The 15726-nt window shown below is 42.1% G+C and overlaps 1 protein-coding gene across 1 annotated transcript in view; it reads left to right on the forward strand.

Moving 5' to 3' along the window:
• Window positions 1-734: 734 nt before the first annotated feature.
• LOC111871180 overlaps window positions 735-15726 on the forward strand; it is a 55387-nt gene continuing 40395 nt past the window's right edge. Inside the window, exon 1 of the mRNA XM_023864081.2 lies at window positions 735-856. Within this exon, the coding sequence (XP_023719849.2) occupies window positions 735-856 (122 nt within the window). The remainder of the gene's footprint in view (window positions 857-15726) is intronic.

A 15726-nucleotide genomic window follows, 5' to 3' on the forward strand; every position in this document is an offset into this window, starting at 1 on the left:
ATATTGAAATTTAAATCGTGTGTGAGTTTTTCTAGTTCGTGAAACTGAACGAGCCATTGAATTTGGTATAGAAATGGATCGAAGCGAAAAGAAATATAATAATAATTGAAAGAATGTGGTTTTGTGATTTGAAAGATAATAGAAAAATTAGCATATAACGCTGTGATGTTGATTTTTGGTGATCTCGCTTATTGTTAGAAAGTTAATAATGTTCTGTCTCTTAAGTAGGCACACAAATGTTTGTTCAGAAACATAAATGCTCCTGCTCTAGGGTTTTAAGAACTGCACAAGATTTTTCAGATTCCCTTGGACTTAAAAATTTATAACACGTAGCTCAGTTTAAATCAGAATGTTAACTCCCTACAGTAGCAAGAATTGAAAATATGATTTCTGTTATGACACTTTAAAATGTTCCTGAAGTTTGTTTTGTAGGAAATATTTTAAAGAATTGAAGAAATATTATTAGTTAAGTTTTCTCGGTGGCGTCGTGTACAAAAGTTTTGCAGGAAAAAAAAAGGGTGTATATAGCCGTCATTTCGTCACGCGTACCCCCTACACGTGACAATACGAACAATACTCAAGATCAATGTGTACGTTGGTGCGAAGAGCTTCAATATCTTGAAGCTGTGAATGAACATGTAGACTTCATATGGATCATTAAACACTTCCTAGAAATACGAACGTTATGCCTTGCATTTCTTTCGACTAGTCATCTCTATTCAAGTGTTGGTAAGATGCCAGAAGGCTGCAAGTCTTGCCTGGCAAGTGATGCCAATAACAGCAGCGGTGGTTGTTGTTACGCCCAGGGACAAAGCTTGGGTGGCGGCGTTAGCCAGGGACAGGGTCTGACTTCAGGGTACACCGGAGCCAGTGGCGGTTCGTCCACACAAAGGCGTGTTCAGGTCACCGCCAAAATCCTCTTTGGGTCCGTCAGTGCCATCTCTAATATGAAGAACGCAGAAAAGGCGACTCGCAAGAGATCACAGTAGGACCAGGTAAGTGTCCCGACACCTGAGCTAGTAGAAACTGAACTTTCATCATAAACTCATTGCCATGCGGAACCCTTGCTTGGAAACTGATGGTCATATGTTGGTCAAGAAATGCCTGTCATGTTTAAACTCCAAATTTTCATTACCATGAATATAAAATCTCGCAGTTGGACCATATTCTGATCCATGTGGTTTCATTCAACATTCTCACGTCCTAATATATTCAAATACATTTTAATATTATTCTCATAGATCCTCTAGCTGGTCTCTTCCCTTTAGGTTTTTATGTTAATGTTTTGTATACAATTTTTCGTCGATTTTTGTATACATTTTTTCATCGATTATGTGAGTTACATGCCCCGTTCTTCCTATCATCCTCGATTTCATGAACTTAGTAATATTCGACGAGGGGCACAAATTGTGAATCTTCTTCCTCCAGCCTCATGCTATACGTACTTCCTCTCTCATGGGTTCAAATATTCTTCACAGCATTCTGTTCTCAAACACTCTCAATGCATAGAATTACTAGCTTTTTGGAATTTCCATCGTCCGGTAGTCAAGAGAAAAGAAAACACGACGTTTCAGAAACTGGATCTGTTTCCGTCCTGGGGTGAATGGAGTAGAAGACACCTACTCATTTGGGCCAGTCACAAAGAGCTAATCTCAGGTTTCTTCCCCATTCACATGAGGACGGAAACAGAGCCAGTTTCCGAAACGTCGTGTTTTCTATTCTCTAGACTACCGGACGATGGAAAAAAGTCCAAAAGCCCAGTAATTCTGTGTTGTACACCATCGTCAAACCTCCTCAAAATCTACTCTTCATTCGTGTTGCTTATTGAGTGTGATCAAAAATAAATATAAACCCCTCACGATGGCATATTTGTATTGAATCAAAATAACGTCGCCATTGGAGTGTTAGAGAGTAAGGGATGAGTTCTGGCAAGCACTGAGAACTTGTAACGTTTGGTATTTGACTTCAGGCGTTAGCAAGAAATACAAATATTTATAATGCTAGTAAAAATAACAGAACTAATTTTCACAATAATTTCTGCCAGTACAGAATCCCACTTCATTTAATTTAAGACGTAACCGTAAACATTATTGTCGTCTGGGAAATGACGTTGTGTAGTCTTATACATATTTATAAACGTTTCGGAGGAACCAGCTGCTTCTATTATCTATTCTGTAGAATGAAATAGCAATTATTTTCTAAATTTTCGTAAATATTTACAAAACTATAGGAGGTCACACGGCAGTAACCTTCATAGTGTACGCACATAACCTCAAAGTTTCGCACACCTGCCATGTTTGCAATTTAAAATAAAGAAAAACAATTTCATATAGCATTTGCAGTTAGTACAGATCTCGGGCTCTCTTCAAGTAGCTAATATTAGTGACAGTGTTCATGAACACTCCATAGACTCCTCTAATGACGTAACATTACTTTCGGTCATAACAGATTTAACCAACTGATTCAGAAGTCAATAGACTTGGAAACACGGGCATGTATATGTATGTATGTATATTATGACTTCTCGGAGAGAATAAATATCATCTACGTGCATAGTTAAGGCCCTTTAAGGGATGAAAATGAGTAAGGTAAAATTGTCCCTGTGCTTACCCAAATAAGTACTACGCCATGAAGGCGTATGGGGGAGTGGATGTATAAATCCATATTTTCTTGACCTCGGCACTAGCTGGACGTGAGTGGCCAACTTCACTCCCCGGCCGTTTTAATCCCGGGGAAAGAGCCCCCATTGAATAAGAGATTTGGCGGACCCCAGAGCCGGTCTGGACGACTTGGAGAAGAGAGTGTGTCATTCCATAACTCTGTTTTCCGTTGCAGAAATTAATTCCATATTCCTGAAATGTATTTATTTTATCAGGGCAGGATTTGGCCTAACTAGATTTTCACTATAAAGATAGGTAAATTTGTCCCTGTGCTTAACTGATTAAGTACTACGCCGTGAAGACGTATGGAGGAATGGGTGTATAGATCCATGTTTTCTTGACCTCGGTACTAGTTGGAGTTGAGTGGCCAGCTTCACACCCCTGCCACTTTCCTCCGGTACTCTTCGGACAGGACCGTAACTAAATTACGGGCTGGACAACCGGGCAACCGGAGTTCGATTCATAACAGAGTCAGATATTTCTCTTTCCTCCACAGTATCCAGACCGACCTTGGAATCCATCCAACCACTTAGCCAACGGATACGTGAAAATTTCTGCTATAGTTAAAGGGGCTAGGGCCTGAAGATAATCTCCATAGCGCCGAGATTAAGAATACGTGAAGCTATACCGCCATTCACCCATACATCTTCTTGTCGTGGTGCCTGATTAAGCAAAGTGATAATTTTACCTTTCGTTATTCTGTAGATATACAAACGGATAAGAACTTCTATGGGAATTTCAACGATGGTGCAGAACACGAACCCCAGGGTGAGGTAAATGTAAATTTGTTCCTGTCATTTATTAATTAATTAACTAAAACCTCCTCTGTGGTCTAGTGGTTAGCGTTCCTGGCTACAGATCCGGAGGTCCGGGTTCTATTCCCGGCACTACCAGATTTTTTCTGAGAAGTAGTGGGTCTGGAACGGAGTCCACTCAGCCTCGTGATGATAACTGAGGAGCTATTTCAAGGAAATAGCGGCTCCGGTCTAGAAAGCCGAAATTAACGGCCGTGGGGATTCGTTGCTCTGACCACGCGGCACCCTCTATCCACAAAATTTGTCACTAAACTTCGCCGACAAGCGGCGGTCCCTCGGTCGGTATAGTTCGCTTTCGGACTAAAATCACGGAGTTTGTTATGATTAATTAATGATGCACCACGCCATGAAGACGTGGAGGAAGTGAACGTATAGCTAAACAGTTCTTGAACTCGGCATTAGGTGACACTATAATTAGCTAGCTTCACGCCCCGGCCGCTTTGCCTCCAATGTACGAGGCTCTGTTGGCCTCAGAGCACGTCAGGGCGTTATGGAGGAGAAAAAATTTTATCCCTGCAAGAAATTGAACATCGGCCGTCGAGCCCTTAGCTTGTCACTATACAGACAGAGCCATCCTGACTCTAAATTCAAGGTAATGCACCCAAAATGTAACGGATGGGTCTTAGGAAACGTGATTGTTTATCTGTTGGTGACAAAGAAATGTATAAGTTGTTACATACAAATTTGGATGCATAATGATGAGGGTAGATACCTGATGAGCTAAATGTTCATGTGATTACTGAAGCACACATACAGACGTAATGTTACATGTACACCCATTACTAGGCAACGTGTTGTTAAACAAGTTCCGACCAAGACCTATTCTTGGTAAACAGTCCGTTGCTAAGTTACGCAACAATACATGACGCTGTGTTTTCTATGTCATCCGCGCCGAGCAACAGTAGATCGGGGTTCTCTGTGACCTGTTGCTAGGTTAGGCTAAGTTTCTTACAATAGAATTGTGTTGTCTGTGTGGTCCGTGTCGCGGCTATATAATGAGATTCCCAGAATAATCGAGGAAAGGACTGAGTCCACCCGTGTGGAGGCGGGTCGAATTCCTCCACCGTGATCTTGCGAGTCGTAGGAGGCGATGAAAAGGGAAGTCTCAAATCCGAGGCAGTAAAATATGGTCGCTAGTCCCAAGGGACTCGGACCAGAGAAAGACTGCCCTGAGAGCCAGCAGCATGTACAAAACACAGACCCGTCCTCTCATCAGAGAGGGCGATCCACAAAAACTAGACCGTAGCTATGGAATAGAGAGACAATGATACAATGTTTGAAACATTGATAGTTTAACATTAACAACAGAACGAAAGGAATTTTCTTCTAATTTTATGTGATTTTCCTCGGTTCAGTCATGAAACTACGCTCTGTATTCCCTAAGGAGCAAAATGCATTTATAACCTGAAAAATAATAAATATTGGTGATAGAATCTTTAGAAAATAACGAGAAGGAATTCTGAACATGTGATAAATGATTCAGGATGTGGTAGACGAAAGGAGGGAACAGGTGTAAAGAAAGACGTCTTCTGGGATGAGAATGTAGAAATTGTGTTAACCGACGTTTCGGAGGAACGTAGGTGTCTGTTGCACCTGCTCTGCTGGTTTGCTCGCGGATTTCTTCTTGTCTTCTATCCTGAAGATGGAAGCGATATGTTCCTCCGAAACGTCGGTTAACACCATTTCTACACGGCGCCACATCCAAGAAGACTGCTTTCTTCATAGTCACCACCGTGAAAACCTCAAATCTTACATAGATGTAAAGAAGTTCCGACAGACAAATGCTTGTAAGTCATTCATTATGTTATGCACACATGCAGCACCAAAACAAGGGATACATTTTTAGATTAATGTCTGTTTGAAGATAATTCTATACGGTCCTATATCTCCATATAACATATTGAACGTTCACAAATAGGCATCTCTTTCTCAGTTTCTTTAATATGCATACCATGTTTCTAGCATTCTGATCTCCGAGGAAAATATTACTGTCGTTCGAACAATGATATGGGAGCATGAACTGAACATACGAAAGAATGTCAGAGTAATTTATCACCTGAACCTCGTGTAAGAAAAGTTTGATCTGTTACGAAAATATCTATGCTTTCTCTCGACACAAGCCCTTACAGTTGGAATTGCTGGATTTTTGGACTTTGTCCATCATCAGATATTCTAAAAATTATACAGCACAACGTTTCGGAAACTGGATCTGTTTCCGTCTTCGGGTGACATGGGAGATTCCTACTCTGTTTGATTCCTTAGAAAGAGCTAACCTCAATCACTGGGCCAGGTCCTCATGTGAAAGGAAGACACCTACTCTGTTGGGTCCCTTAGAAAGAGCTAACTTCAATCACAGGGCCAGGTCCTCATGTGAGAGGAAGACACCTACTCTGTTGGGTCCCTTAGAAAGAGCTAACCTCAATCACAGGGCCAGGTCCTCATGTGAGAGGTACCACCTACTCTGTTGAGTCCCTTAGAAAGAGCTAACCTCAATCACAGGGCCAGGTCCTCATGCGAGAGGGAGACACCTACTCAGTTCATCTCATAAAAATGAAGTATTTAAAATTACATGAAATATTTGTACGTCACAGTCAGGAAGCCTCAGTCGGCAGAGCGACAGTCTACGGACTGGACGCCAGGGGTTCGTTTCCCGAAAGGTATAATTTTTCTGTATTCCACAGCGTCCAGACCGGTTCCGGGGCCCATCCAGTCTCCTATTCAAAGGGTACCAGGAACTCTTTTCCCTGGGATAAAGAGGCCGGGCCTTGAATCTGATGACCCATGTACATCTACTACCGAGGTCAAGAATGGTGGAGCTATACCTCCACTCCACGATATGTCTTCATTAAGCACAGGGACCTTTTTGCTGTATATCATGAAATTTCAAAAATTTCTGTATTCTGCTATTTCTAATGACTTAAAGTCAGTAACCGAGATCTGTCAGCTTAGTTAAGCACCAAAACACAAAGAAGTCTGCGGGCGTGAAGATACAGTTCCATGCATTCTTAACCTTGACACTGCATGGAGATTAGTCATGAAAGCGTTTCTAGGGGAACCAGTTAGCGTAGTTGGTTGATGCACTATGCTACAAGCCGGAAGGTCGCGGGTTTCAGTCCCGATGAGGTAGATTTCTTAATTGATCTAATCCTTTCAGTCACATTATGGCCCTGGGGTCGACTCAGCCTCTAACAGAAATGAGTACCAGGACTCTTCCTTGGGGGTAAAGGGCGGCCGGAACGTAAGGATGATAACCTTACCGCCATCTGAGAGCCGATTGTCTAGACAAAATGTGGAAGCCTCGACGTCCCACAACCCTATGGGTCTTCATGGTCTGTTACATGAATAACTTTACCTTTTTACCTTTTATCGTGGCTGGGGCCCACATAACCTCATTTACATGAATACCCAAAGATGTTTCCCCGAGGGTAAAACGGTCACAGCGTGAAACCGAGTACTCACATTCATCTAATACCGAGGTTAATAATAAGTTTTAAAGGCACGGTGCTTAATTAAACAAAGAAACAAATTCACCGTACAAGTCTCCTTTTAAGCTATTCTTGTTTCTCATGGCGTTACTTATTTCTGTGAAAGATCCCAGCGAGAATGACGTACGTGCTACATGCACTGTAAGCATTTTCTCTGCAAATATTCCACCTATCTCAAGCATCTAATTGGCGAGAATACCTTTACACGCTTTCCATTGTCGCATGATGCTGAAATTTCCTTTACTTCTCTCAGCTTTGTGTGTGTGTGTGTCGGATTGAATTGTGGGAAATCCGGTCTTGGAAGACTGACTGGTGACCCCGTTGTCCTGCTGTGTCAGACCTATCATTTTACACTCGGGCTCGCCCCATTTACCACCGGAGCCCGTATCTTAGCATCTAAGTAAAACGTTAAGAACCAGCTAGTGTTGAGTACATCTTCCTCTGCATGATTCTGAGTAGTGAAAGGGATGTCTCCTTCTATAAGTGTCTAATAATGGTTTCACTTGATCTGAAATTTTACTCAGTAGTCTAACGGATCTTAATCGTAAGACGGTATGAGGTGATAAAAGTTATTTAAGGGTGAGTGGGATATTTAACGTACAGAATATTCAGGTTCAGTAAAAGAAGTGAATTCCTTTATACATAAATAAATACGAATTAAGGACCTTGCATCATGAATGCTCATATTGTGACGAATAAAATAATTGCTAGACAACGGTTCGGTAAGCAGTTTCCCGTGACAACGAATATATGCGGGATGGTCCATTGCTAGACAACGGCTAGCTAAAAGAACTTTTCATAGGAACGAATACGCTTGTAATAGAAGAAATATTCGAGGTGGTCTCTCTTCGGTTCGCCCAGAGTTATAAAAGAGAGTTCATTTGTAAGTGAGCCGTCATTCGGCTTCGTTGTTCGTAAATCAGAACCAAGTCAGTCACGCAGAAAAAAAGACACTCGTAGTCCAATGAGGAATGGAGCGAGTCGTAAACAGTCACTGATTGTGAGCTGTTATAATTGGTTGTTAATTGTAATAGAAGGCGGAAGTAAATGCAATCATCCAATCCAGAACCTGCTATTAACAATCACGGAACTCCAGACACGTGATATTTTGGTGCCAGAAGCGGTTACGACCGTAAGTACTTGCCAATATTGTCGTCTTCTGTATTACGACGCAATGTAGACTGTCAGGTGGGCACAGAATTTCGGAAGAATATAAGAATGTTACTCTGAAATTTGGCCGCGCTATAGCTCAAGCGATTAGTCGCTGGCTTCCCACCGCGGCGGCCCGGGTCCGATCCCGGGGTCTAGTCAAGTGGGATTTGTTGTGGACAAAGTGGCGCTGGGACAGGTTTTCTCCGAGTACTTCGGTTTCCCCTGCCAATCTTCATTCCACCAATTGCTCCACAATCAACCTCACCTATCATCTGGGGCTGGTACAATAGGCCAGAAGTGCCCGCAGTACAAGGGACTTAGTCCCACCCCATTAGCAATAAAGACAAATACTCTGAAATTTTGATAGCCACATACAAGTCCACACGGCCTCACTATCCAGAAAGCCAGAACATCAATCTGCAATATCGTGAATATCTCAAATCCTTTACTCTGTGAATATTGTTTCTTGTTGGTTCATGTAAGAAAACTTACCTATGTTCGTAGTTTATATATGGCCGCGCCATAGCTCAAGTGGTTAGTCGCTGGCTTCCCACCGAGGCGGCCCGGGTTCGTTCCCGGGTCTGATAGAGTGGGATTTGTGGTGGACAAAGTGGCGCTGGGGCAGGTTTTCTCCGATTACTTCGGTTTCCCTTGCCAATGTTCATTCCACCAAATTCTCCAACATCATAATCACCTGGGGCAGGCTACAATAGGCCAATCAGTGGCCGCCGTGCCGAGTGGACCCAGTTGGACTCCACCTCCTACTAAGCGAAAGAAAAAAATAGTTTAGTTTAGACGGAAATGCGTAAAGAATACTAACCACTAAGGAGGTCTCGTAACAGGAACTGACTGTTTATAGAGAAAACATCTGAACATAATAGCCTCTTAAAGTAAAACTTCCCCATAAGTCATCATGGCTTGGTGCTTATTTCATTAAGCATAGGGACAACTTTGCCTTTCTTTTTACGCTATGTAAATGAAAACTCTTGCAGTGAATATTCTGACGCGTGGATGTTCCGCTCTTTCCAGTCGAGGGGGCCCTCACGGACGATTCTTGAACGGGGTCGGGTTTATGCAGATAATGTCTTGACTGGCTGCTATCTCGTAATGCTAATCGTGCATTGAAGTTTCTATAAAGGGGGTCACGGAGTCTGCTATGTTGCCACATAACCGGGTCACCTACCTCATCTCCCAGCAACCACTGCAGCCACACTGGCTCCAGACAAAGACTTCGGGAAAAAAATAAACAAGAAAAAACTGAAGGTGTTTCATGTGCCGGTTCTCTTACGTATGTGACTATGAACTTTATTTTATATATAGTTAGGGATCCACTAGGAAGACCTGAACATAAATGGCAGGATAATATTAAAAACGATCGTAAAGAAATCGGATGGATGGATGTGCACGAGGCTCGTTTTCCCTCGCGATAGGGACAAGTTGTAGTCTCTCGTGAACACGGTAATGAACCCTCGTGTTCCGTAAAATGTTGGGGATTTTTCGAATGATTGAGGATCTTTTGGCATCTCAAGAATTTATTCTACTCAATATTGTGAGTTAGTCTGGTTATGTGAGTAGAGGTCAACAAATGTTGGCTCAGTCTACCAGTGAGACAGATACCCTCGTCAGATCTTTCTACACACAAGAATCCACACCGGCTATCACTGACATAAATTCTCCACTTCAGTCCGCTTGCTATCACAGGCATGCAACATACTATCCTGTACATAATATAGTATATACAAGATATAATTTTTAATGTTGTAATTTCTGCTACAAGCCGGAAGGTCGTAGGTTCGATTCCCGATAAGGTCATTGAATTCAATTGACCTAACACTTCCAGCCGCACTATGGCCCTGGGGTTGTCTCAGCCTCTGACAGAAATGAGTACCAGGAATATTCTTGATGTTAAAGGGCGGCCGGCGCTTAAGACTGACAAACTCACCGCCATCTGTGAGCCGATTGTCTAGAAAATGTGAGAGCCTCGACGTCTCACAACCCTATGGGCCTCCGCGGTCTGTCACAGGGATAGCTTTACCTTTTATAAATTTACTGTTCGACACCTGTGAAGAAATGAGGAAGCGAGCGTAGGAGAAAATTGCTGAACAAATTCAAAGGTCTTTTCAGTTGTTGGTCTCAATTTTCCAAGGACTATATTGTAGAAGACAGAATTCTTCGTAACCATAACTTTGAGAACGGCAGATCCTACATACGAGAAGAATCTAGTAATTTTCTAATGATGACGTAACAATCTACGTCATTATATGATGAAAACGGACCCTAAAATGTTGCGGAAACAGTATTCATAAAACACGCAGTAGTTTGTTTGAGCACATTTGTATTGGCAGCGTAGTAACATATCCATCACTGAACAATTTGTTTCCAAACATGACATGACATCGATTTCCAAACATTAGGCTGGTGACACACACGTTCATAAATTCTCACGTCAGTGGCAGCCATTAGCAGTGCTGAATAAACAGACTTACAGCGGAGGAGAAAGTCTTCATACGCGCATGGGCAGAACAAAGCTCACCTCACCTCCAGTGACCCACTTGCAAGTAGAACAGTGGCGCAGGCGCAGGGAACATCACATTAACCCAGCCCTGGACTGCACAGCTGCGGGCACATGACCCGTACGTTCTTATCATTATTTTTATTATTATTATTATTATTATCAGAATACATGGTGAAGAACATAGGCACAAGTACACGAATTGCCGGGTCCATTATGCGAGTGAGGGAACGCGGACACTGTCTCGCCTAGTAACCAGAAGGCATCAGAAGTAAGATACTGCAGTTTTATGCTTCCACGAATATTGGTGGAAAACAAAAAGAAAATCTCCGTGACTTTAGTCCGCAAGCGAAATATACCGACCGAGAGACCGCCGCTTGTAGGCGAAGTTAGTGCCAACTTTTGAGGACTGAAGGTGTCACGTGGACAGCGCAACGGATCCACATGGCAGTTAACCTCGGTTTTCTAAACCGGAGTCGCTATTTCCTTTAAATATCTCCTCAGTTATTCTCACGAAGCTTGGCCGCTCCATAGCTGAAGCGGTTAGTCGCTGGCTTCCTACTACGGCGGCCCGGGTTCTATCCCGGGTCTGGTCAAGTGGGATTTGTGGTGGACAAAGAGGCGCTGGGGCTGGTTTTCTCCAAGTACTTCGGTTTCCCCTGCCAATCTTCATTCCACCAAATTCTCCATCATCATAATCACCCGTGGCAGGTACAATAGGCCAATCAGTGGCTGTCGTGTCGAGTGGACCCAGTTGTACCCCATCCCTTACTAAACGACTCCTCACGAGGCTTAGTGGACCCCGTTCCAGACCCACCACTTCTCTGCCATGCAGTTTTTATGTCAGCCTCTGCGTCATCTAACCATTTCAGAGTGGACCTTCCAGCTTGAAGCCTGGCTTCCGGTTTGATGTTGAGTATCACGTAGAGTGCCCTGGTGTCTTCCATGCTGATGACGAGACCCAGCCATTCAAATGTTATAAATTCCCACCTACTTCAAATGTAATATAAATAGAGGTCAAAAGTAAAGGTAAAAATTATCCCTATGCTTCATTAAGGAGCTGGACGTGGAGCCGTATGGGGGAGTTGTGAGTGCGTTCTTAACCTCGACACTAAATGGAGGTTAGTAGGTTACCCTCGGATAAAAACGCACCCGGTACTCGTTTGAAAGAGGCTACTTGGGACCAGGAACAGGTCTGGACTTGGTGGTGAAGGGCCTGCCTTTCAAGGAATTAAACCCGGTCACCTGGCCGCAGGAAGTCATCTTATCGACTGGAATATCAGTGTACATTTATTTTCCAAAAGAAACACATACACACAACTTAACAAAACTATGGCCGTTCCATAGCTCAAGCGGTTAGTCGCTGGCTTCCCACCGCGTCGGCCCGGGTTCCATCCCGGGTCTGGTCAAGTGGCATTTGTGTTAGACAAAGTGGCGCTGGGGCAGGTTTTCTCCGAGTACTTCGGTTTCCCGTGCCAATCTTCATTCCACCAATTGCTCCACAATCACTCTCACCTATCATCTGGGGCTGGTACAATAGGCCAGAAGTGGCCGCAGTACAAGGGACTTTGTCCCACCCCACTAGCAGTAAAAAAGGTAAAACGTAAAAGCCATCCCTGTAACAGGTCATGGAGGCCCATACCGCCATATTACTCTAATGTTCTGTATCATTTTTGGAGAGAAGGTACACCTTCTGCAATTTTCTGATGCTTTTTCTTCTCTGTTCGTGCTCCTCACAGATCAACTTTTTGTTCCACCAATCATGATGTTGTGTCTTAGTCTAACTTTGTGTTCTCTTTTCTTGCCGTCTTTGTGCAACTTCGTGGAGATATTAACAGTCACACTTCAACGTCTTCTTCCCTTCTCCTTATACAACACTACATGTTTCTGTCTAGCTGTCCAACGTCAGGCGCACGCCATGCTGCATTAAAGAAAACAGATGCTGTGTTATCACACCGTTCTGCTTTTCATTTTGATGCAAAATACTTCCAAAATATTATATTCGTGTTATTTTTAGATAATCATGCCCTTGTTTCTCTATTTGTATGCAAGTGTCTGGTTATCAGCAATATGTAATTGTATCATATTAGTGTTTTGTTTATAAGATAATATATGTTATATTTTGTTGCTCTGTCACTGCATTTGTGGTGCTACTTACGTTTTACTGGTGTTTTCATTTCATTCTTTTGTGTCGTGTGCAGCTGTTCTGAATGTTTCCGTATAGTTGACTCTGTTTATATATATAGAATGCAAAGCATGTGTGCTGCTACCTGGTGTTCATTCCCTGCAGTGCTCTAAATATTGGGTTATGTGTTTAAATGTTTGTGCTATTCATTTGCAAGTTATTTTGGTGATCTTGTATGTTTAGTATTTGTCCAGTGTGTTTAAGCCTTTTCCTTTTCTATATGTCCTTCCAATGTCAATTTTATCTGATATGGTCCCATATTTACGAGTATGTCCTGTGTTTAATATGTGGTTTGAGTACCCATAATTACTATTATTATTTATAATTGCTTATATATGTTTTTGTATCTAGTGTGGAACGTCCTGCCTCTTTACCTTATGCATTTTAGTCGACGGCCTAATCATTTTACTTGGTAGATGCTACTTTTGTTGTATTTGTTTGTGGATTTTGTTTCGCTAAGTTTTGTATTGTGTTCTGCGTTTTGAATATTACTTTTATTTTCGTGCTTTTGAATAATTTTGTGATTTTTGTTTGTTTATTTCCCCAAATAGAGTAAGAATGATATGAAAATCTAAGAATAACAGAAAATAAAATATTTTGGAAGTAATTTACATAAAAATGAAAAGCAGAACAGCATGATAATAAGTAGTTACTATAGGATTCTGACGATGGTGTATAACACACTGATATATTGGGTTTCTGGACTTTATCCATCGTCCTGGTTTTTAAGATAACAAATAAAAACACGACGTTTCGGAAACTGGATCTGAATAGGTGTTTCCTTTTTCCTTCACCTGAGGACGGAAACAGATCCAGTTTCCGAAACGTCGTGTTTTTATTTGTTATCTTAAAAACCAGGACGATGGATAAAGTCCAGAAACCCAATATATCAGTGAGCATGATAATAGATTAATAATTTCCTTTAATCCAACATCTTATACACCTGACGATGGACAGTTAGGCCGAAACATGTAGTGTTGTATAACGAGAAGATAAGACGTTGAAGTGTGCATATTAAAATATCAAGGAAGCTGCACAAAAACGGCGACAACTACGGACACGTAGCTGGAATATGCAGTGCAACAAGGTGCTATAGTATAATAGTATGAAGAGTTGTGTGGTAATTTGGATTTGCTTGTGGCTTTCTCTATTTGCACGCAATGGACTTGCGTGTCTTGTGTGCGTGTACATCACGTGACCGGATGTGAGTCTCAAGCTAATTGTTGTGCTGGTGGCTGTAACTAGAAAGTTTCAAATACATGTAGAAAATAGTGTGTTTCCTTGGGTCAATGCCCAATACTCTTGCCAGATAAATCCAATCCACACCGTACCGTCCTCTCTCCAAGATCCATTTTAATATTATCAACACATCTACGCCTTGGTCTTCCCAGTGGTCTCTTTCCCTCTGGCTCACACATAGTTTATTTAAGATGAATTTTATTATTATCCCTTCATTTAGGTTTCAGAATCAGTCTCTGCCATTTCAGCTCTGAGACAAAAATTTGGTATGCTTTCCTCATCTCGTGCATGCAATGTTACATAACCTCAACTTTCACTTGCATAAGTAAGAATAGCGGGACTTTTTAAATATGAAAGTAGATCTATCTATTAAAAACAATCAAATGAAACGGGTTTAACCGAGACCTGGCATTCTTCCATAAGGACGTGATAGGCTTATGTGCAGCTACGTGCTCATCTCTGAAGCACTTATTTCAGTCGCCGAACATTTCTATAGGCCTAATTCAATAGAGTAATTTATATTACTTTCGAGTGATTAGTAGTCCCGAAACCTATAATGGATGACCCTGTTTCAAATCTCGGCTCGGGGACCTGCTATCCTTGTTAGTTTTTCGTGGTTTTTGTCAGTACCTCCAGAAAAATGACGGGATAGTACTTCAAATTATCCCACAACCGCTAGTAGTAGTAGGGATGATGTTTAGTGTAGTAGTAGTAGTAGTAGTAGTAGTAGTAGTAGTAGTAGTAGTAGTAGGATTATTTCTAATACTGCTACTACTAGTAGGTAAAAAGTAAAGTAAAGCTATCTCTGTAACAGGCCATGGAGGCCCATAGGGTTGTGAGATGTTGAGGTTCCCACATTCTCCAGACAATCGGCTAACAGACGGCGGTGAGTTTGTCAGCCCTTCGCGCCGGCCGCCCTTTATCCCCAAGAATATTTCTGGTACTCATTTCTGTTAAAGGCTGAGTTGACCCCAGGGCCATAGGACGGCTGGAAGGATTGGGTAAACTAAAAAAAAATCTAATGACCTCATCGGGATTGGAATCCGCGACCTTCCGGCATGTAGCATAGTCCTTCAACCAACTACGCTACAGCGTGTAAAATAATTTATAAACTAATCTAATTTAATTTATATCGTTATTTGCACAGGTCAATTCAGTTTTATACGCGTACTTTGGCTGTATTAAAATATTATGTTCAAAGTTATATATAATATATATTTATACACACAACAGGATGCAGTACTTGAAGATTAAGCTTCAAGACCCAGGTGCTGTATCCCTGGGGAAGAGTCCCCGAATTGGAGACTGGGTGGACCCTTATCTTAATCTCGGCGCCTTGGAGAAAATATAGATCTCTGTCCCTACCACAGATCCAATCCCAATTGCCTTGTTATCTATCCCTTAGTCCAGTCATTACACTGACTGAGATATTTCTGACAAATATTCGTATACCAATAGATGAAGGCCATAAAGTCCAGAGATATTTTCCTGCATTATTCTTTTTATTTGTATAAGATAAACTTTGGATTGGCCGCGCCATAGCTCAAGCGGTTAGTCGCTGGGTTCGATCCAGGGTCTCGTCAAGTGGGATTTGTGGTGTACAAAGTGGCGCTGGGGCAGGTTTTCTCCAAGTACTTCGGTTTCCCGTGCCAATCTTCATTCCACCAATTGTTCCACA

This window comes from Cryptotermes secundus, unplaced genomic scaffold (assembly GCF_002891405.2).
Source record: "Cryptotermes secundus unplaced genomic scaffold, Csec_1.0 scaffold493, whole genome shotgun sequence".
Taxonomy (NCBI): Eukaryota; Metazoa; Arthropoda; class Insecta; order Blattodea; family Kalotermitidae; genus Cryptotermes; species Cryptotermes secundus.